Source organism: Lampris incognitus, chromosome 14 (genome assembly GCF_029633865.1).
Source record: "Lampris incognitus isolate fLamInc1 chromosome 14, fLamInc1.hap2, whole genome shotgun sequence".
Taxonomy (NCBI): Eukaryota; Metazoa; Chordata; class Actinopteri; order Lampriformes; family Lampridae; genus Lampris; species Lampris incognitus.
Window position 1 is genome coordinate 44,007,321 of NC_079224.1, and position 24,096 is coordinate 44,031,416.

General features: G+C 46.0%; 1 protein-coding gene across 1 annotated transcript in view; it reads right to left on the reverse strand.

The window, feature by feature from the left end:
- Positions 1 to 24,096, reverse strand: part of vipr2 (vasoactive intestinal peptide receptor 2) — a 76,781-nt gene that overhangs the window by 9,525 nt on the left and 43,160 nt on the right. Inside the window, exons 5-8 of the mRNA XM_056293929.1 lie at positions 15,687 to 15,784; positions 5,831 to 5,963; positions 4,979 to 5,129; positions 1,900 to 1,960 (exon numbers count right to left, since the gene is read on the reverse strand). Of these exons, the coding sequence (XP_056149904.1) occupies positions 1,900 to 1,960; positions 4,979 to 5,129; positions 5,831 to 5,963; positions 15,687 to 15,784 (443 nt within the window). The remainder of the gene's footprint in view (positions 1 to 1,899; positions 1,961 to 4,978; positions 5,130 to 5,830; positions 5,964 to 15,686; positions 15,785 to 24,096) is intronic.

A 24,096-nucleotide genomic window follows, 5' to 3' on the forward strand; every position in this document is an offset into this window, starting at 1 on the left:
CACATACCCACATCCGGCTTCCCACCCGCAGACACAGCCAATTTTGTCTGTAGGGACACCCGACCAAGCCGGAGGTAACACTGGGATTCGAACTGGCGGTACCCGTGTTGGTAGGCAATGGAATAGACCGCTACGCCACCCGGACACCCTAAGAATAATTTATATAGGAGATTACACTGGGTGTAACTACAACCATGCTTGAGTGTATAGCTCACTAACACACACACACGATACCACAGGGTGTTGCATTCTTTCTATGCTACAGCCGAGTGCTGGCCCGAATTGTTCAGAAAACTCAATTTCCCGAGTCTTGTGAGAGCACAATGAACGGTCTGAGAGCCGGTCAGGCGCCGACCGAGCGCCATCTTATGAAATTTGACTGAACAGGAGACGTTAACGCAGGGCAGCTGCGGGACACTGAGCGAGTGAACCAAATGAACAACACAGCGAGGGCGTTCCCCACACACGGTTCTCCGGCCTTTAGGGGTTCGGTGTAATAACATGGAGAAAAAACCCCACACAAACCACAACAGGAAGTTAATCAGGGCAAACCAGTTTGTGCGCTGTGCTAAATCCTAAACAGAACATCTGTTGGAGCCCAAAGCATGCCGCTTACTGACACGATGGAAATCCCCAGACTGAAACAGCACAATCATCGTAATTAATAATCAAATGGAAAAACAGAATAACGTCACAAAGTGCACTAAACGCTGACACTAATTTGCATACGTTGCACAGAAGCCAAGAAATAAAAATAAATGAGATCATGAACAGAGCAACGGTCACAAGTGTGCAATATCCCCAATTGTACCCGGCCAATTACCCCACTCTTCCGAACCGTCCCGGTCTCTGCTCCACCCCCTCTGCTGATCCGGGGAGGGCTGCAGACTACCACATGCCTCCTCCGATACATGTGGAGTCGCCAGCCGCTTCTTTTCACCTGACAGTGAGGAGTTTCACCAGGGGGACGTAGCGCATAGGAGGGTCACACTATCCCCCCAGTTCCCCCCTCCCCCCCGAACAGGTGCCCCGACCGACCAGAGGAGGCGCTAGTGCAGCGACCAGGACACACACCCACATCCGGCTTCCCACCCACAGACACGGCCAATTGTGTCTGTAGGGACGCCTGATTGAGCCGGAGGTAACACGGTCTACAGCAGGGGTGGCTAGCCGGGTGCCATGGAGAGCCATGTGTATGCAGGTTCTCATTCCAGCCGGACTCCACACCGGGTGATTTCACTGACTAGCAACCCTTCCACCAAAGAGCAGGAATGGGTCAGTGAAATCACCTGGTGTGGAGTCCGGCTGGAATGAAAACCTGCATACACATGGCTCTCCATGGCACATGGTTGCCACACTAGCACCCCCTATGGTCAGTTGGGGCTCCTGTTCAGGGGGGAAGGGGAACTGGGCACAATAGCGTGATCCTTCCATGTGCTACGTTCCCCTGGTGAAACACCTCACTGTCAGGTGAAAAGAAGCGGCTGGCGACTCCACATGTATCCGAGGAGGCACGTGGTAGTCTGCAGCCCTCCCCGGATTGGCGGAGGGGGTGGGGCAGTGACCGGGACGGCTCAGGAGAGTGGGGTAATTGGCCAGGTACAATTGGAAGGAAAAGGGGGGGAAATCCAAAAATTGTGTCTGTAGGGACGCCCGACCAAGCCGGAGGTAACACAGGGATTCAAACCGGCGATCCCCGTGTTGGTAGGCAACGGAATAGACCGCTAAGCCACCCGGACACCCAACTGCCATTCATTTTAATCCACACGACTATTGTAAACACATCACTGGTTTCACTTCAGTATGTAGCTACACCAGTTTTCAGTTGGTGGTATACTTCCTGTCTGGTATGCTGTCGAGGTGGCGGGATGGTGGAGGATGGTGGCAACATCAACTCACCCCGTGTCTTCCAGATAAATCCTCATCATCACCCACATGAAGACGAAGGCGGTGGGGATTCCTGCCATCAGAAAGCAGACAAGAGGAGATGAGGTCAACGGCTGTCCGTTGAGCTAACACAGCGAGGCCCGTCCTCGTTTCCACGGAGCCCCCGAACGTCCAAGATGTGGCGTTTCTTTTACCTTGTCAGGAACCAGGGACACTTTATTCGTCATTCCACGGATTTTATTTATGATGAAATGCCAGAGCAAGAGTGCAAACGGTCTTCTGTAAGATGAGATGGTGATTGTCTTTGTTTAGGAAGCTAACACAATGAGTCTTAGATTTTAATGTAGTGCAGTCTGTGCATCGTAAATGGATGTCTGCTGATCTGCTGATGGGATGAGCTACGGCAGCACTGGTCACTTAGCTGTAAAGCACTTTGAGTGGCTGTTGCAGCTAGAAAAGCGCTATACAAAATGCAACTTGACTGATCGACTGATTGATTGATGGATGGATCTGCACACATGAAATGAAACGAAATATTGTTTCCCCAGCCCGCAGCAGTGCAACACAAAGACAAACACACATTTCCAAAAACTCCAAGAACTACAAGAACACACACACTAACCCACATATCCAAAAAACAAAAACAAACACAAAAACACACAGTCCAAGGGAACAAACGCCAGCCAGGATGACTGTCAGAACTGCCAGTCTGCATGGGCTAGCAGTTAGCTTAGCCTGCCCCGCTTCCACGACCTGTCAGACCGCCCTGGGTGCTTCCTCCTCGGGTGCAGCTCCAGGCAGTGGCCGTGGTCCTTGGGCCCACCGGACCCAGCAGACCAGACTCCCCCAGCCGATCCAACACCAGCTTTCCCAGCCAGACACCCTTGACACACCTCCCCGCACCCCACACGACGACGCCAAAAACACCACAGTCAACGCCAGGCGAGGCCACTGCCAGACTGAACTGCCGGTCTGCACGGGCTAGCAATTAGCTGAGCCTGCCCTGCTTCCGCGTCCTATTGGATCGCCCTTGGGTGTTACCTCCTCGGTCGCAGCTCCAGGAAGGGCTGTGGTCCCTGGGCCCACAGGACGCAGCAGACCAAGCTCTTCCAGCCGATCCAGCGCCAGCTCTCCCAGCCATCAAACGAAGACAAAACTTAAACGTAGACGTGGACAAAGACACTGCATGGACGGTACTGGGTGAGGCCCCTGCAAATGTGAATTTACCCCGCCATCTTCCCACACTGGTACTGGGTGAGGCTGCTGCAAATGTGAATTTACCCCGCCATCTTCCCACACTGGTACTGGGTGAGGCTACTGCAAACGTGCATGATCTTCCCACAACGGAAGTGGAAAAGGAAAAAAAAACTTGTAGTGACAAGTTCTTGTGTTGTGGGAACACTTTATGAAACAGATCATCCAATATGAAGGGACATGCTTCTCTTCTACAGAACTGACAGCTCCATGTGAATGGACATCCTCGTCTATACGGTATACATGCATCTTCCTTGTATCGGGTATGGATGAATTGAATGACACCATTTGAATCTGCAGCCACCTTATGCTGGCTAAGTTTACTCTCCTTTAAAACACGCAGCAGATGATTCCTGCTGAGGACAATCTTGTCTTCTTTTCTGTCTTTTTTTTTCCAGAGCAGCAAGAACGTCTTGGAAGAAACAAAATGTGATCAACTCAGTTTTGCTCCACTTTGAAGAGACTGTATGCACGACATGGGCAAGCAGCATGGCGAAGAAGCACATCTATTCTATTCTATTCTATCCACGCACAAACTTAAATACCTTGTTCCAGCAACGTCAGATCACTTCCCCAAAAGACAGAAAAACACCATTTTTCGGATCGGACACGGGGAGAACATGAAACTCCCAGGTCGTCCTCTGTGTGGAGTTTGCATGTTCTCCCCATGTCTGCGGTGGGGTTTCTCCGGGTGCTCGATTTCCCCCACCATCAAAAAGACATGCATGTTAGGGTTAGTACTCCTGTCTGTGTCCCTAGCCACGGCACGGCAAGACGAAATGGAGTTGGCCCCGGGTGCTGCATGGCGGCTGCCCACTGCTCCTAGCCACACAGCTAGGATTGGTCACATGCAGGGAGGAATTTCCCCACGGGGATCAATAGAGTATATCAAAATGAAAAATCAAAATGAAAAAAATAGGATCACCTTCCTGCAAGATAAAAAATGCCATTTTTCAGATCTTGGGGGGGGGGGGTCTCCACATCTTCCATTACACCAGGGTTAGCATGCTCGTTCGTAGACTGTATGAGAAGTGGACAATATAGATGATTTTGAAAAGTGAAGCCAAAATATCTCTAGCGCTCTCTAGAGGGTGTTTCTCGGGCCCGGAAATAATTTTTTTTTTTTTTAATTTACTGACCTTTCCAGGTTTTTCATGACTGTACGACCCCTGCAGCTCTGGATGGGTGACCCACACCAACTGTATGACATCAAGCTACTGAAAAGGTTGTCCACTTAATGGACTACATGATATTGATATGATAAGGTGGACCCCCAACACTTTATCTATTTGCCTCCGTCTATATAGCTTTCTCTCTCTCTATGTGCCTATCTGTTTTTTCCCCCTTTGGACCCCCCCCCTTTTCTCGCCAGTTGTACTTGCCAATTACCTCACTCTTCCGAGCTGTCCCGGTTGCTACTCCACCCCCTCTGCCGATCCGGGGAGGGCTGCAGACTACCACATGCCTCCTCCCATACATGTGGAGTCGCCAGCCACTTCTTTGGAGTCACCAGCTGCTTCTTTTCACCTGATTGTGAGGAGTTTCACCAGGGGGACGTAGCGCGTGGGAGGATCACGCTATTCCCCCCAGTTCCCACTCCCACCTGAAGAGGCGCCCCGACTGACCAGAGGAGGCGCTAGTGCAGCAACCAGGACACATACCCACATCTGGCTTCCCACCCACAGACAGCCAATTGTGTCAGTAGCGATGCCCGCCCAAGCCAGAGGCAAGACGGGGACTCGAACCGGTGATCCCCGTGCCGGTAGGCAGCGGCATAGACTGCCACGCCACCCTGACACCCACTATGTGCCGATCTGTGAGGTTAATACTGTCTTACCCCAGCCGATGAGCAGGTAGACGATGAAGTGTCTGTTCTCTGAGAAGATGACGATGAGGAGGGTGTGAAGATAGAGGCCCTCTACCAGCAACCAGAAGAAGTTGGCCATGATGAAGTAGTGGAAAAACACCAGGCTGGTCTTGCAACCAATCTGGAGAGACACACACACACACACGCAGGGAGACAAACGGAAACACAGTACATAAAAAGGTTCAAAACTGATCCATTTTATACTTTGATTTTCACATTCGCCGCCTCTGGATGATCTGAGCGACAGCTTTACTAAATGTGCTTGACTTGGCATGTACTCTTGGTTATAGTGTGATTACTATATAGTAAATCTACTACTACTACCAATACCTCATATAGTACAACTATGATATGATTACCGTGCTGCAAATGTACTACTACTACTACTGCCAATACTTCATATAGTACTACTATATTATTATACTATATTAGCATATTATTATTACTATATCATTACTATGTAATGCTTGACGGCAACAATGTAACTGATCTACTGACTGTTGACTCTCTTGTAAGCCATGTTGGATAAAGTGTCTGCCAAATGGCTAAAATAGATATGCAATGTAAATATAAAGAAGTTGGGTCTAAAAATGTGTACCAAGAGTACACAGGTTTTCATTCCTGGTTTTCACCGGCCGCCACTGGGAGCAACCCGGAGAGGGATTTCGTGGATCTAGGGAACAAACGAATGAATGTTCATTCATGTCCCAATAAACTCGCCTGCGCCCTTCCTCCACCTAGAGCATGTTGCCTTGCTACGAGAGCGTGTGTGGGTACTTCGGCGAAGAGTGCCGCACAAACGGAGGCAGGTGGTGACCTCACCAGGGAGGGCTGGTTGGAGCACTGCGTGTTCCGAGAAAACAGGATGTCATCTTTAACCAGGACGGCCACCGCCCGCAGGATGAAGGACAAGAACAGGTTGAGGTGGATGTAGTTCCTTGTGCAGTGGAGCTTTCTACCAAATCCAAATGTATGACACACACACACACAGACACACACAACACATGAATATAAATGTATTCCTGTGGCAATGGAGATTTTTGCATTTAAAGCATGAAGCCAGTTTATTTTCATTTGAGGGAAATATAGGCCTTATCAGGAATCAGGAACATTTATTTGTCATTTCATGCACTTCATGAAACGAAATGTTGTTTCCCCCAGCCCACAGCAGCGCAACACAAAGACAAAAACACATATCCAAAAACTACAAAAGCCACAAAACTACAAAAACACATATCCAAAAACTACAAAAGCTACAAAAACACATATATCCAACACATCCAGGAGAACGAACGCCAGCCAGGATGACTGTCGGAACTGCCGGTCTGCATTGGCTAGCAGTTAGCTTAGCCTGCCCCGCATCCGCGTCCTGCCAGACTGCCCTCGGTGTTTCCTCCTTGGGTGCAGCTCCAGGCAGGGCTGTTGTCCTTTGGCCCACTGGACGCAGCAGACCAGGCTCCCCCAGCCGATCCGACGCCAGCTCTCCCAGTCAGACACCCTCGACACAATCCCTGCACTCCACATGACGACACCAAAAACACAGTCAACACCAGGCGAGGCCGCCGCTAGACCGCCCTCGGTGTCATCAGAACTGCCAGTCTGGATGTATGCAAGTACATGAAATGACAAATAAATGTTCCTGATTCCTGATGGGCTAGCAGTTAGCTTAGCCTGCCCGACTTCTTCATCCTGTAAGACCCGCCCTAGGTGCTTCCTCTTCGGGGCTTGGCTCCGGGGAGGGCCGTGGTCCCTGGGCCCACAGGATACAGCAGACCAAGCTCTTCCAGCTGATCCAGCGCCAGCTCTCCCAGCCATCATATGAAGACAACTTAGACGCAGACGTGGACAAAGACACTGCATGGATGCTACTAGGTGAGGCCGCCACAATAGTAAGTTCACGCCGCCATCTTCCCGCACCGGTAGCGGGAAGATGGCGACACCTTATCTTGTAGTGTCTTGTTTACATAGAAAAGAAACTTGTTGATGTGTCTGTCTGAAGACATTCAGAGAAAAACACAATGCCCATGTCATTTGCAATGATGAGTTGTGTTGGACAAAATTTGGATGCAGCTCTGCGACCTGGTTAAACTGGTTTTTGGAATACAATAGAGTTCAATGGCTTTCAAAATGTCAGCATCTCTGACCTTGGCTACAACAAGAGAAAGTCATTGTCAGTTTCGTTTGTTGTCGTCTGCACACACTCATAATGTATTGAATACTTTATGTATGTGTGAGTTTATTACATAAATACATACATATATGCACTACATGGCCAAAAGTATGTGGACACCCGAACATCACACCAATATGTGCTTGTTCAACATCTCATTCCAAAACCATGGGCATTAATATGGAGTTGGTCCCTCCTTTGCTGCTGTAACAGCCTCCACTCTTCTGGGAAGGCTTTCTGCTAGATTTTGAAACATGGCTGTGGGGACTCGCCTCCCATTCAGCCACAAGAGCATTAGTGAGGTCGGGTACTGATGTTGGGGAGAAGGCCTGGCTCATGGAGGTCCAATTCATCCCAAAGGTGTTGGATGGGGTTGAGGTCAGGGCTCTGTGTAGGCCAGTCAAGTTCTTCCGCACCAAACTCACAAAACTTTGTCTCTATGAACCTTATTTTGTGCATGAGGGCATTGTTATGCTGAAACAGGAAAGGGCCCTTCACCAAACTGTTGACACAAAGCTGGAAGCACACAATTCTCTTGAACGTTACTGGATTCGTCTTTCAGCGTGTTCCCTGTTTCTCAGGGGTCGCCACAGCGGATTTTTGACCTCCATAACTTTCTGCCTGATGCGTCCCTCCCCCGCAGTCCAACCCTCCTCATGTCCTCCTCGATCTGGTCTCTCCATCTTTTCCTTGGTGTTCTTTTTTTTTCTTTTGCAAAGTATTTCCAGGTCCAATACCTTCTTTCCCATATAGTCTATGCCTCCTCTCTGTACACGTGCTGGCAGCCATACCAACATGTACCCCCTGGCTCTGCCAAATGATGGATGTTAAGCGGTATGGGCTTGGCTAGTACTCGGCTCGGAGACCTCCTGGGAAAAACTGAGTTGCTGCTGCAATTGGTGTTGGCAGGCCAGTAGGGGGCAGTCTTTCCCTCTGGTCCGAATAAAAATAAAAAATATCAAATCCTAATGCCCCAGTGCACTGATGCAGCCACTGTGCTGTAGGAGATGCTGTCCTTCGGATAAGATGTTAAACCGAGGTTCTGACTCACAGTGGTCATTAAAGATCCCATGGCGCTTATCGCAAAGGGTAGGGGCTTCCCTGGTGTCCTGGCACAATTTCCAACCTGGCTGTCTCCATCTGGCTACCTCATCATCCACCCATGTAATTGGTTCAATGATTCCTCCTTCTCCGCCTCAAGCTGATGTGTGGCGAGCATTCTGGTGCAAAAATGGCTGCCGTGCATCACCCAGGTGGGTTCTACACATTGGTGGCGGTTGAAGTGAGTTGCTCCCTTCAATGTGAAGTGCTTTGGGTGTCTAGAAAAGAGCTATATAAATCTCATCTCATCTTCAGCTGCTTTTCCAGGGTCGGGTCGTGGTGGCAGCAAGCTAAGTAGGGCACTCCAGACGTCCCTCTCCCCAGCAACGCCCTCCAGCTCCTCCTGGGGGATCCCAAGGCGTTCCCAGGCCAGATTGGACATGTAGTCCCTCCAGCGCGTTCTGGGTCTATCCCAGGATCTCCTCCCAGTTGGCCGTGCCCAATAAACCTCCAAAGGAAGGTGCCCAGGAGGCATCCTAATCAGAAGCCCAAACCATCTCAACTGGCTCCTTTCGATGCGAAGGAGCAGTGGCTCTACTCCGAGCTCCCTCCGGATGTCCGATCTCCTCGCCCTAAATAATATCGTATATAATTGTAATCATGAATTATTATTACGTCCAAACCATCTCAATCTTGTCTCTTTCGACTTCTCATCCATTCCTCTGATTGTGAATGTGGCTCTCACTTCTTCATTTTACTTCTGGTCTTTTCTAGTCACTCCCAAGGACCAAACGCAGCATGTTCATCTCTGCTACATGTAATGTAGATTCTAGCCTTTCTGTTGTTGTCATATCTTCCATACCATACAGCATGGCAGGCCTAACCATTGATTTATATATATCTTGCCCTTCACCCTCAATGGCATTCTTTTGTCACAGCTACCTTTCTCCATGAATTCCACCCAGATTGTGTCCTTTTCTTGACTTCCTTCTTACCACCACCTTCTGTGTGTATTGTCGATCCGAAGTACTTTAATTCCTTAACTGCTGGGATATCTTCTCCTCCTAGGTCAATCCTGGACTTTAAACTTGCTTATTTATACACAGGTACTCAGTCTTTGTTCTGCTGATCTTTAGTCCGCCAATCTCTAGCACTTCTCTCCAAACTTCAAGATCTCTCCCTAACCTTTCCTTGTTCTCATTTGCTAGCATGATGTCACCAGCAGACTTCATGCACCATGGTGGTGCTTTTTTAAGATGTTCTGTGAGGCTGTCCATCAGTATCACAAACAGGAAAGGACTCAACGCTGATCCTTGATGCAGTCCTACCTTCACCTCAAACTCGCTTGTTCTTCCAACTGCACATCGAACTAGTCTTACAGTCCCTGTACATGTCCTGAATTATGCTGATGTAATTTTCTGCCACTCTCTTTGCTCTCAGGCAATACCACAACTCCTCTCTCAGCACTCTGTCATATGCCTTCTCCAAATCAATAAATATGCAGTGCAATTCTTGCTGTCCAATGTATTTTTCAGCTAAGGTCCTGAGTACAAATATCCCATCTGTGGTACTTCTTCCAGGCATGAATCCAAATTGTTCCTCCCTTACAGTCACTTTCTTCCAAAGTTTCACTTCAATTACTCTCTCCCTTAATTTCATTGTATGTCCCCTCAATTTTAGCCCTCTGTAGTTGTTGAGACTTTGAGCATCACCTTTTTTCTTGTAAATTGGTACCACAATAGTCTTTCCCCATTCATCTGGTATTTTCCCAGTCCGTTTTATGTTGTTGAAGAGTCTAGACAGGAACTCTATGCCAGTATCGCCTAAGCATTTCCAAACTTCTGCTGGTATATTGTCCTGCCCTACAGTTTTTCCATTTTTCATTCGTTGCAACGCTTTTATCTCCTGATCCCTCGTAATCTCTCCCATGTCCTCTTTGTTCCTTGATGGTTCATCTGTCCTTCTTTCTGTTATTCTCTTCATTCAGTTAGTGACTGAAATAATCCTTCCATCTCTGTAAAATATCCTCATCTTTTGACAGTACTCTTCCATCTGCATCCTTGATCAGTTTTACTTGTTCAACATCCTTGCTTGCTCTGTCTCTCTGTTTGGCTATTCTATCTATATATCCTTCTCTCCTTCCTTTGTATATAGTCTTTTGTACAGGTCCTCGTATGCTCTTGCCCTTGCTATCGCTATCTTGGTTTATTTCTTAGCTTTCTTGTATTTGTTCTTGTTCTGTCTTGATACATGCTCAATAATCCTGGTAAGACAATCAAAGAAGGTTGAATCAGTTCATCGGGATACATCGTTTATTGACAGATGTTTCATCACTCAACCAAGTCACATCTTCAGTCTAAATTGACTACAGGTATCCTCACCCCTTATAAACAATACAGTACAATACAGCTGTCTAACGACCAGTTTCATATGCAAATATGGGTGTGACCTTTAACTAGAGTTTCGATGGCCATGTGTGCTATTCACAAAAGATTGGGGAACAGTAAGAATCACAGCATTGTAAGATGGCGACAGATGTACTCTTAGGCCCCCCCTCGGTTCAGGGATGGCTGTTCTCTTTTAACATAAATGGCCCCTTTGACTCCCCGTTCAAACCATCGTTCCTCCTTATCAAGGACGTGCACATCCTCCTCCCTGAAAGAGTGGCCACTTGCCTGTAGATGGGTGTAGACTGCGGAGTCCTGGCCTGACATGTTAGCTCTCTTGTGTTGTGCCATTCTTTTGGCCTGCCTGCATCCCTTAGTCCTTCTGCTAAACAACACCTAAACAACACCTGGCCCTGCCATCTTCTTCTTATTTTTGGAGATATCGCCACTCAAGTTCATTGGTCTTTGTTATGGTGACAGTCGAGATACTGCGTAAGGCTGTGTTCAGATCCGCAAGCAGGCTTTGTGATGGTACTTTGTCACTAAGTCGTGGAAGCCGTGCCCAGGGTTTGACTGCCTTTAGTCTGGCCATGATTCTCATGTAAACCTCAGTAGCTTCAGCTGTCATGGCTGGTAGGATTGTTTCAGCTGGTTGAAGGCTGTCCTCATGTATTTCCTGCCTACTGGGCAGCCATTAAGGGTGGTGAATTGTATAGTCATCCTGTTGGAGCCTCTCCATCTCAAGTCGTGACAGTAGCTTCCTTCTATTGATGTTCGAGCATTGAGCCACTAACAGCTTCTGAGTCAGCGTGGAAGTAGGTCACTTCATAGAGCCCCTCTCCAGGGGTCTGCTGTTATAGTAGCATTCCATCAGTTCCACGTTCTCAGCCCTTGTCCATGAATGTCTTGTTCCAGAAGCCCATTTCTCATCAGGTTGCCCTGGTTCTCCAACAACTAACGCGGACTTTGTTAACCTGGGTGATGTCCGAGCCGGTATGAGTCTATTCATGTTACTCTCATTCACATCTGAGGTAGCTGGCTTGTATAGCATTAGGAGTCTAACCCACGGACACCTACTGGAGACTCGTCCCAACTGGGGTCTGAACCACCAATCTCCAGCAAGCAAAGCTGACATTCTTACCTACTAAACTATCCAGCTGCTATATATATAGACACTGACACTCTCTTACAACTGCAGTATCTCTTAGAAAATTTAAGTCACAGAAAAGTGCCCTTTTCACATTTTTCATATCTGAACTGAAAGTCTGCATTGTCATTTATGTGTAAACTAAGTTTCACTGCCTTTGGGACTTCAGAGTCTGTTGAGAATCCTGCTGTGTAATTGATCGAATCTATCTTTGCTTTCCAAAAAATAAGATTTTTTTTTTTAGCTCATCTTAATCCATTTGCTCTTCGCGGACGGGCAGTAACGGTCTGAGTTAGGGCACATATCCTGTAGAGGCACGTATCCTGTAGACTTCAAAACACTCGTTGGCTCCCTGAATGCTTGTGGATCCACTGGATTAAGTGCACGTCATTAGAAATAATATGGAAAATAACTTTCTGTTGGTAACTGCAAGGCTAAAGGTGAAAAAGAAGTAATTAGAATTATTCCAATTAACAGACTCGATGAGCTCTAGCATGTAAAAACATTTCGTTAAATCCAATTTAGCAGTAAGTTGGCAGTGGGCTGTCACGTGCACAGCCGGCAGCACAAGACACTGAGCTGTGGAATATTCATCTTCCTGCCGGTTCTAATGTGTCCATAACCAAAACCAACACCGCCTCTTCACCTAGTCTGAGTTTCCAAAGTTCTTCTTCAGAACTTTGAATCACTTCATGATGGTACTCCGCTCTTACAAAGGACAATATTCAAATCACTTTCCCTCAAGTTTAGCTTCAACACTTTAAGCTAACACTGTTTTAAACTTTTTAATTAATTGACCTCGGGGTATATCGGAAAAATAAGCAGCTGCCGTCACTCCAAAAACACCTGGAAGCTTCTCATCAAGTAGAAATACATTAGGTTTGGAGGCAGCTACATTCAGGAGTGTTTCATCCATGCAAGACCTGTCTGTCATTACCTGCTGTGTGTGTGTGTGTGTGTGTGTCTGTCTGTCTGTCTGTCTGTCTGTGTGTGTGTGTGTGTGTGTGTGTGTGTGTGTGTGTGTGTGTGTGTGTGATTTGAGCAGATGATTGAAGTCCAGTGGCAGATGGCCAGTACAGGCCGCTGGGGCGCCGCTGCCTCCTTCAAATATCAAGAGATGAAAATCTACTTAAACATGTTAAATATAATTTAGTTGTATAACGCAAATAATGATGAGATAAAAGTGTTGTCAGTCTCTGAGCGCCTGTCAGCAGCATTAAATATTGGCTCAAATGGTGTCTGGTTGATTTCTGTCTGAATACATATACTTCCTGTCTGAATACATATACTTCCTGTCTGAATACATATACTTCCTGTCTGAGTACATATACTTCCTGTCAGAATACATATACTTCCTGTCTGAGTACATATACTTCCTGTCTGAATACATATACTTCCTGTCTGAGTACATATACTTCCTGTCAGAATACATATACTTCCTGTCTGAGTACATATACTTCCTGTCAGAATACATATACTTCCTGTCTGAGTACATATACTTCCTGGGTGAGTACATATACTTCCTGTCTGAATACATATACTTCCTGTCTGAATACATATACTTCCTGGGTGAGTACATATACTTCCTGTCTGAATACATATACTTCCTGTCTGAATACATATACTTCCTGGGTGAGTACATATACTTCCTGTCTGAATACATATACTTCCTGTCTGAATACATATACTTCCTGGGTGAGGGGCACCGGCCAAACGATACCTTATGTAAGCCCTCAGAGTTTTGGCGAGCAGGTGACCTGAGGCTGCTGTCTGATTGGTTTCTTCAGATTTGCCAGGGGGCGCAGTTCTGTGCCGCCCCGGACACGCCCACTTTTATTGGCAGCGAATCGGTATTGTTTGAATGTTTTTTGATCTAATGTGATTGGACAATTCTGGTGGCTGTCAATCATGTTCACACCCACCACGACGCCTCGTCTCGACCGTCAATCATCCATCGTCTATGAACCCTGATAAAATCTATAGGCTACACTGTCCTTCTTAATAAGTCTGTGACTGTGTGGACTTTAAAGCAGCTGTCAGGTGTGCTGCGCCAAGGTAAATTGCGCCCCCCCCCCCCAAATTTTTTAGCACCAGCCGCCACTGTTCATGTGCTTATGTGTGAGCAGGGAGGAGAATCTTTGCGGTTTGTTGGCCCCTTCAAAAAAAAAAAAAAACCTTTCAGAGCCTATGAACTGTGACAAGGGGTCTGTAAGTATCAGGCTGATTAAAGTTACAGTCCTAAAGATTTACATGCCAACAACAACAAGAACAAAGATAACAAAAACAACCTTTTTGATACTTTCTATCACTGGTTTAACTAAGACAACTGCTCAGTCACAAATATCGAACTCACGAATGCTTTTATAGCAATCTATTTTAATAGTCCCCTCTAAACATGGAATGTAGAATTTTATGACCTCATCACAGCAGCTGAATGTGAGAAAGAAAGGCAGGTAGTTTAAGAAATGAACAAAGTTGGGCGTCCGGGTGGCGTAGCAGTCGATTCTGTTGCCTACAAACATGGGGATCGCCGGTTCGAATCCCCATGTTACCTCTGGCTGGGTCGGGCGTCCCTACAGACAGTTGGCCATGTCTTTGGACTGTGGGAGGAAACCGGAGCCCCCAGAGGAAACCCACACAAACACGGGGAGAACATCCACACTCCACACAGGACAAATGGACACGACCCCAAAGGTTGGACTACCCCGGGGCTCGAACCCAGGACCTTCTTACTGTGAGGCGACCATGCTAACCACTGCGCCACCGTGCCACCCTAGCCAAGTACAATTTGGAGAAAAAGGGGGGGAAATTTAAAAAAAAAAAAAAAAAAACATTTGCACAAAATTTGTTGTGGCGGGGCATCCGGGTGGTGTAGCGGTCTATTCCGGTGTCTACCAACACAGGGATCGCCGGTTCGAATCCCCGCGTTACCCCCCGGCTTGGTCGGGCGTCCCCACAGACACAATTGGCCGTGTCTGCAGGTGGGAAGCCGGATGTGGGTATATGTCGCTCGTTGCTGCACTAAAGCCTCCTCTGGTCGGTTGGGGGCACCTGTTCGGGGGAGGACTGGGGGGAATAGTGAGATCCTCCCATGTGCTACGTCCCCCTGGTGAAACTCCTCACTGCCGGCTGGCGACTCCAAATGTATGGGAGGAGGCATGTGGTAGTCTGCAGCCCTCCCTGCAACGGCAGAGGGGGTGGAGCAGCGACCTGGACAGCTCAGAAGAGTGGGGTAATTGGCCAAATACAATTGGGGAGAAAAAAAGGTGTGTGGGGGGGATTCAGACAACCAAAATTTACAGCTGTCTATCCTGACCAGAACAGTTTCGACACGGCAATGGTACTCTGACTCTGGCTTAAAACTGTGAATGGAGCTGTCGAGCCAAAATGTGTCCAGGTGATGTCATCGCAATGTAATCATGAAAAGTCTGGTTGTTTAAAATAAAATTGTGTGACTTTTTTTTTTGGGTTGCTAGCTAGCTAGCTAGCTAACTTGTCAGTGATGTCAAAAAACATATAGCAAATATTGGACGTTTCATTTTAATGGAAAATAGGTTTATAGAACATCTTTATTGAAAATCTCATCTGTGCTACATAACGCTAGCTAGCTAGCTAGCTAGCTACCAATGTGATCAACTGGTAGATGAACTTTCGCCTAAACGTATGCTTTTTTTGTGCTTTTCAAAAAACATATCCTCATATAAACAATTGCAAGTGGAATGCAAAAGGTGACCCTGCGCATGTATTGTGCGATGTAGCTAAAAAGAGTACACTATTAAACCTGCTTTTGCCTGCAACATTACGACTCTATGAACTACGGCGAGAGAGGAATGTCAGGAATGCGAACTGTCACGACTGCATTGCAATGACATCACCCAGACACATTTTGGCAGCCCGGACGCAATTTGGCCCGACAGCGCCGGCAGCTCTCACCGGAACAGGCAGAGGATGGCGCTCCCGGTGATGAGGGCGATCAAAGACAGGCTGTGGCCCAGGGTGTAGAGAGTCTGCACCACCATGTAGAAGATCAACTGAGAGAAAGAAAGACAGACAGAGAGCGATGGAGAGAGAGAGAGAGACGGAGAGATGGAAGGAAAGAGGGTGGTCAGTGTTCGACATTGTGGCTACTTTGTTACAGAGAGTCAGCGGTGGTGTCTATCATGTGAATTCCTGGATATCAAATGTTCACTGGCAATATTCTGGTCCCAGTAATATTTGTGGTTAAAGTGCACTGAAGTAACAAGGTTGTAAAGGTTATAAATTCAGGTGCAAGAACAATCAGAATCGGAATCATGTTTATTGGCCACGTAGATTTGCACAAACATGGAATTTGACTCCGGTTCCGTGGCTCTCTCACTGTACCCGACATAGAATAACAACACGACAACACAGATATACAGATATAAACAGATACCAACACCAGGATCGACTTCTACTGGTGAAATAAGAGGTGAAAAGGTGCAGAGAATATATCAGAGATGCTGAAATAGATGTTAGCAGGTTACTTACATGTCCATCTACCTCTCAGGCCTGTATGTAACAATACCTTCCACTCATAGCTTGGGTTGTTTAATTTGAAAAAGAACTCAATTTAATTGTAATTATAAGTATTCTAATTATTTGTTAACTCCCCTCCTCTTTCATCTGTTTCTATCTGTTTTTTGATTTCCTCCCAAATTGTACCCGGCCAATTACCCCACTCTTCCGAGCCGTCCCGGTCGCTGCTCCACCCCCTCTGCTGATCCGGGGAGTCACCAGCTGCTTCTTTTCACCTGACAGTGAGGAGTTTCACCAGGGGGATGCAGCGTGTGGGAGGATCACGCTTATTCCCCCCAGCCCCCCAAAAGAGGAGCCCCGACTGACCAGAGGAGGCGTTAGTGCAGCGACCAGGACACATGCTTCCCACCCGTAGACACGGCCAATTGCATCTGTAGGGACGCCTGACCAAGCTGGAGGTAACACGGGGATTTGAACCGGCGACCCCCATGTTGGTAGGCAACGGAATAGACCGCTATGCCACCTGGACGCGTCTTTCCTTTTTCTAAGACTCACTCTCTGTACTGACAGGCGAGTTCACAAAGAATGGCTTGAGGCTGCTGACAGCACCACGGACCGTGCGCCACCAACTGCCCCGTCTCAAGGTCCGACTCACAAAAGACATCGTGACCGTGATACTACAGTGCAAACACGCCCAGCAAGTTTCGCAGCGGAGCACAATCCGTCCTCGCTTTTCCTTTGATCGCAGTTATCCATGTGGCAAAGTATCAACGGCGGCTTTGCTCCAAGAGCACGGTACGCAGGTTCGGCGTCGTCCTCGATGTCGTCAAGGATAGCGAGAACGGTCTGACCCGGCGACCCGTCTCTGCGTATGATTTCCGTCTCAGTAAAATCGAAAGGTGATATTCTCCTTTAGAAATATCCGCTCACGGGCACGCCTGGCACGGCGAGGCCTTCGCCCGCCTCCACCCACTGCCGCCATGATCCCTGGGCAGTCTGGGGGGTCAGTTAGCACCGGCTCTCTGAAGACGCCCTCTCACCGTGCGCGGCGGTTAGCGCTGGCGTCTCGCCACGAGGCTTTGAGAAGGACACGGTGTCCTTTTTGTCTCATTTGTGCAGGTTTAGCAGCCGCGAAAGCCTCCGCTTTGTCAGAGGGATTATTTGGATTTTCTACTCTAACAGTACAGAACACAGAAACCCATTAAAAAAAAAAAGAAGAAGAAGAAACGAAACAGGAAGTATTCAAGGAAAAGTGTCTCTTTGACGCGTGTCATCAAGAGCCTTTGTTTCAACTGTCCAGAACATGACGTGTGGGACGGTGCCAAGACTCTGCCAGAAAGACCAGAGGGACTCACTGCAGGACCAGAGGGATGTGTGTGTGTGTGTGTGTGTGTGTGTGCATGCATATGTGTGTGTGTGTAAAACAGAAGACTCAAAGATATGTCACGCGAATCTCTCACACAAACACACACGTCAAGACAAAGATGGACGGAGATCTGCAGAGACAGCGAGTATATGAAAATACCCCAAATCAGTCGGTGATGCAGACCCAGAACATGGTAAAAATCGCTTCCTTAAAAGATTTGCTGGACGATATCTTGAGACAAAAAGTTGAGACTTGACGAGGCCATGGGGAGTCTAAACACCCTGCTCAACCAAACGAGCCTCTTGCACATTTACCGTTAAAGGCCGTGTCGAAGTAGGTATCCTGAATTTCTTCAGACGTCCGGTGCTCACAAAACTGTTTCATACCAGAAAGCCCAGAGCACCAATCAAACCAACGAGACCCTGCATGTGCAGAAAGCGTTCACGCCAGGTCGCAATTTTCAACGGTCACAGAATTTAGCGCAACACCAGCAAGATAATCGAGCTGTAGCGTGCGTATTTCGGAGAAAGGAGACCGATCAACAATCTCATCCAACATGGTGATAATATTGAGCAACATATTGATCCAATTAACTAATTAGCTATAGAGCGGTGGCACGGTGGCGCAGTGGTTAGCGCGGTCGCCTCACAGCAAGAAGGTCCTGGGTTCGAGCCCCGGGGTGGTCCACCCTTGGGGGTCATCCCGGGTCGTCCTCTGTGTGGAGTTTGCATGTTGCCGTATTAAATCGTCCCTATGTGTGTGTGGGGGCCCTGTGATGGCCTGGCCGCCTGTCCAGGGTGTCTCCCCGCCCGCCGCCCAGTGACAGCTGGGATAGTAGGCTCCACATCCCCGCGACCCTGAGAGCAGGATAAGGGGTTTGGTAATGAATGGATGGATATTAATCCAAATCCAACATTTAATTAAAGCTAATTAGCAGCATAGAGGGGGAGCAAGTACAGAACGCTAATGTAATGACTGGCTGTTGCTAGAAATATGTCAGTGGAAAAAGGTATCAAATATGGCTCTTTATTTATTTACACCCCCACCCCCCCCAATTGTACCTGGCCAATTACCCCACTCTTCCGAGCCGTCCCGGTCTCTGCTCCACCCCCCTCTGCCGATCCGGGGAGGGCTGCAGACTACCACATGCCTCCTCTGATACATGTGGAGTCGCCAGCCGCTTCTTTTCACCTGACAGCGAGGAGTTTCACCAGGGGGACGTAGCACGTGGGAGGATCACATTATTCCCCCCAGTTCCCCCTCCCCCCCCGAACAGGCGCCCCGACCGATCAGAGGAGGCGCTAGTGCAGCGACCAGGACACATACCCACATCCGGCTTCCCACCCGGGAAGGGACGGCCGACCAACACCAGGATTCGAACCGGCGATCCCCGTGTTGGTAGGCAACTGAATAGACCGCCACGCCACTCGGAGTAAAGGACAGGTTTCAGACTCCAGTTGTCCCCCAAGACACCGCTATTAAGCGGAGTCCAGCGAGTCCAAAATCTACAAAATGAACCTGGAACGTAAAATGATATGACTGACGTATGAAGGAAAACCCAGGTTGTAAAAACCCGGAATAACCCTTCGAGTCCCGTCACAATATCACGATAACCAAAACCCCAGACGGTATCTGCCCTCACAGACCGACCCATGGCCGAGCTCCAGCTCCCAGCACCCGACAGGGAAAAACTGGGGTTGCACTGGGCGGCTCCCAGTAAAAATGCATGTACTCCTCCTTCCATATCTCGTAATTAGGCATCCCATCGGGCGGCTCGTCAGACTAGAATAAAAACGTGTTTTAGTCAACTCGCCTTGTTTAATACAGGTAAACAAGATATTTGGCAAACATGTTTGCAAGGTACAACGTGCCGCTGTCTGTATGTCTTTATGTTCCTAGCAAGCGCATTAGGCCAGAGGTGAAGCAGAAAGTCGCATCACATCCTAACAGCTCCATCCACAATGTAAAGCCGAGCACAGACGTGCCTCTTCATCCAGCGGTCATCGGGTTGTGGTGGGAAGAAAACAAAACAAACCCATCCGTGGCACAAGTTTGGACATGTGTTCACTCTGGAAGAGTAAAACGTGTGATTCAAGTAAAGAGATATTTCATATTAACCCTGTGGCGCGCCCTCTCACAAACAGCATTCTAATGGATTCCCCCCCCCCCATTTAAATCGTTCGAATCACATCGGGAAGCCCTCCGTCCGCTCTGGGATGAAAGCAGTCTGACGTTTTTCAGTGAAGTCGCCATGAAACGAGACGTTTCTTCACCTCGTGTCCAACTTTGGACACCCTTTGATTTCCCGTTGACTCGGTTCGCCTCAAAAGCCGCGCAAAAAGGTGAAGAAGAGAAGTGAAGAGTAATGACGTCTACTCTGTACGGCCTCCGTCTGAATGGAGTTCGGTATGGAGTGTGAGGTAAAAAACCCCAAACCTGTGGCTACATGCTGATTTAAGAGTTAAATGGGTTTTGTGGTCGAAATCGGTTATTCTCATTCTCATGTTTAACAGATAAACGGGGGCAAAGAGAACATGGACTCTCTATCCATTCTGTGTTACCATGTCAAAGGTTTTCTATCCATTCTGTGTTGTCATGTTAAAGGTTTTCTATCCATTCTGTGTTACCACGTGAAAGGTTTTCTATCCATTCTGTGTTACCACGTGAAAGGTTTTCTATCCATTCTGTGTTACCGCGTCAAAGGTTTTCTATACATTGTTACCATGTCAAAGGTTTTCTATACATTGTTACCATGTCAAAGGTTTTCTATCAATTCTGTTAACATGTCAAAGGTTTTCTATCATTCTGTGTTATCATGTCAAAGGTTTTTTATCCATTCTGTGTTATCATGTCAAAGGTTTTCTATCCATTCTGTGTTATCATGTCAAATGTTTTCTATCCATTCTGTTACCATGTCAAATGTTTTCTATCCATTCTGTGTAATCATGTCAAAGGTTTTCTATCCATTCTGTTACCATGTCAAATGTTTTCTATCCATTCTGTGTTATCATGTCAAAGGTTTTCTATCCATTCTGTGTTATCATGTCAAAGGTTTTCTATCCATTCTGTGTTGTCATGTTAAAGGTTTTCTATCCATTCTGTGTTACCACGTGAAAGGTTTTCTATCCATTCTGTGTTACCACGTGAAAGGTTTTCTATCCATTCTGTGTTACCGCGTCAAAGGTTTTCTATACATTGTTACCATGTCAAAGGTTTTCTATACATTGTTACCATGTCAAAGGTTTTCTATCAATTCTGTTAACATGTCAAAGGTTTTCTATCATTCTGTGTTATCATGTCAAAGGTTTTTTATCCATTCTGTGTTATCATGTCAAAGGTTTTCTATCCATTCTGTGTTATCATGTCAAATGTTTTCTATCCATTCTGTTACCATGTCAAATGTTTTCTATCCATTCTGTGTAATCATGTCAAAGGTTTTCTATCCATTCTGTTACCATGTCAAATGTTTTCTATCCATTCTGTGTTATCATGTCAAAGGTTTTCTATCCATTCTGTGTTATCATGTCAAAGGTTTTCTATCCATTCTGTGTTGTCATGTTAAAGGTTTTCTATCCATTCTGTGTTACCACGTGAAAGGTTTTCTATCCATTCTGTGTTACCACGTGAAAGGTTTTCTATCCATTCTGTGTTACCGCGTCAAAGGTTTTCTATACATTGTTACCATGTCAAAGGTTTTCTATACATTGTTACCATGTCAAAGGTTTTCTATCAATTCTGTTAACATGTCAAAGGTTTTCTATCATTCTGTGTTATCATGTCAAAGGTTTTTTATCCATTCTGTGTTATCATGTCAAAGGTTTTCTATCCATTCTGTGTTATCATGTCAAATGTTTTCTATCCATTCTGTTACCATGTCAAATGTTTTCTATCCATTCTGTGTAATCATGTCAAAGGTTTTCTATCCATTCTGTTACCATGTCAAATGTTTTCTATCCATTCTGTGTTATCATGTCAAAGGTTTTCTATCCATTCTGTGTTATCATGTCAAAGGTTTTCTATCCATTCTGTGTTGTCATGTTAAAGGTTTTCTATCCATTCTGTGTTACCACGTGAAAGGTTTTCTATCCATTCTGTGTTACCACGTGAAAGGTTTTCTATCCATTCTGTGTTACCGCGTCAAAGGTTTTCTATACATTGTTACCATGTCAAAGGTTTTCTATACATTGTTACCATGTCAAAGGTTTTCTATCAATTCTGTTAACATGTCAAAGGTTTTCTATCATTCTGTGTTATCATGTCAAAGGTTTTTTATCCATTCTGTGTTATCATGTCAAAGGTTTTCTGTGTTATCATGTCAAAGGTTTTCTATCCATTCTGTGTTATCATGTCAAATGTTTTCTATCCATTCTGTTACCATGTCAAATGTTTTCTATCCATTCTGTGTAATCATGTCAAAGGTTTTCTATCCATTCTGTTACCATGTCAAATGTTTTCTATCCATTCTGTGTTATCATGTCAAAGGTTTTCTATCCATTCTGTGTTATCATGTCAAAGGTTTTCTATCCATTCTGTGTTGTCATGTTAAAGGTTTTCTATCCATTCTGTTACCATGTCAAATGTTTTCTATCCATTCTGTTACCATGTCAAAGGTTTTCTATCCATTCTGTTATCATGTCAAAGGTTTTCTATCCAATCTGTTACCATGTCAAAGGTTTTCTATTATGTCAAAGGTTTTCTATCCATTCTGTGTTATCATGTCAAAGGTTTTCTATCCATTCTGTGTTACCACGTCAAAGGTTTTCTATCCATTCTGTGTTACCATGTCAAAGGTTTTGTATCCATTCTGTGTTACCACGTCAAAGGTTTTCTATACATTGTGTTACCACGTCAAAGGTTTTCTATCCATTCTGTTACCATGTCAAAGGTTTTCTATCCATTCTGTAACCATGTCAAAGGTTTTCTATTATGTCAAAGGTTTTCTATCCATTCTGTGTTACCATGTCAAAGGTTTTCTATCCATTCTGTTACCATGTCAAAGGTTTTCTATCAATTCTGTGTTAACATGTCAAAGGTTTTCTATCCATTCTGTTATCATGTCAAAGGTTTTCTATACATTCTATGTTACCACGTCAAAGGTTTTCTATCCATTCTGTGTTGTCATGTCAAAGATTTTCTATCCATCCTGTGTTGTCATATTAAAGGTTTCCTATCCATTCTGTGTTACCATGTCAAAGGTTTTGTATCCATTCTGTGTTACCACGTCAAAGGTTTTCTATACATTGTGTTACCACGTCAAAGGTTTTCTATCCATTCTGTTACCATGTCAAAGGTTTTCTATCCATTCTGTAACCATGTCAAAGGTTTTCTATTATGTCAAAGGTTTTCTATCCATTCTGTGTTATCATGTCAAAGGGTTTCTATCCATTCTGTGTTACCATGTCAATGGTTTTCTATCCATTCTGTGTTACCATGTCAAAGGTTTTCTATCCATTCTGTGTTACCATGTCAAAGGTTTTCTATCAATTCTGTGTTAACATGTCAAAGGTTTTCTATCCATTCTGTTATCATGTCAAAGGTTTCCTATCCATTCTGTGTTACCACGTCAAAGGTTTTCTATCCATTCTGTGTTGTCATGTTAAAGGTTTTCTATCCATTCTGTGTTGTCATGTTAAAGGTTTTCTATCCATTCTTTGTTGTCATGCTAAAGGTTTCCTATCCATTCTGTGTTGTCATGTTAAAGGTTTTCTATCCATTCTGTGTTATCATGTCAAAGATTTTCTATCCATTCTTTGTTGTCATGTCAAAGGTTTTCTATCCATTCTGTGTTACCATGTCAAAGGTTTTCTATCCATTCTGTGCTGTCATGTCAAAGGTTTCCTATCCATTCTGTGTTACCATGTCAAAGGTTTCTATCCATTCTGTGTTATCATGTTAAAGGTTTTCTATCCATTCTGTGTTATCATGTCAAAGATTTTCTATCCATTCTGTGTTGTCATGTCAAAGGTTTTCTATCCATTCTGTGTTGTCATGTCAAAGGCTTTCTATCCATTCTGTGTTGTCATGTCAAAGATTTTCTATCCATTCTGTGTTGTCATGTCAAAGGTTTTCTATCCATTCTGTGTTGTCATGTCAAAGGCTTCGATTATGACATGTTCAAAATATTGTTAGGACAAGACAGCTTCACACTGCAGCACAGATGGAGACAGGGAGAGAGAGAGAGAGAGGTTGAATTGAATTGAGACAGGAAGAGAGACATAGGTAGAGAGAGGAAGAGAGCGCTAGAGAGAGGAAGAGAGCGGTAGAGAGAGGAAGAGAGAGGTAGAGAGAGAGGAAGAGAAAGAAAGGAAGAGAGGTAGAGAGAAAGAGTGCTAGAGAGAGGAAGAGGGCAGTGGAGAGAGGAAGAGAGCAGTAGAGAGAGAAAGAGAGGTAGAGAGGTAGACAGAGGAAGAGAGGTAGAGAGCGAAAGAGAGAGGGAGAGATTGAGAGAGGAAGGGAGAAAGAGGTAGAGAGGAAGAGAGG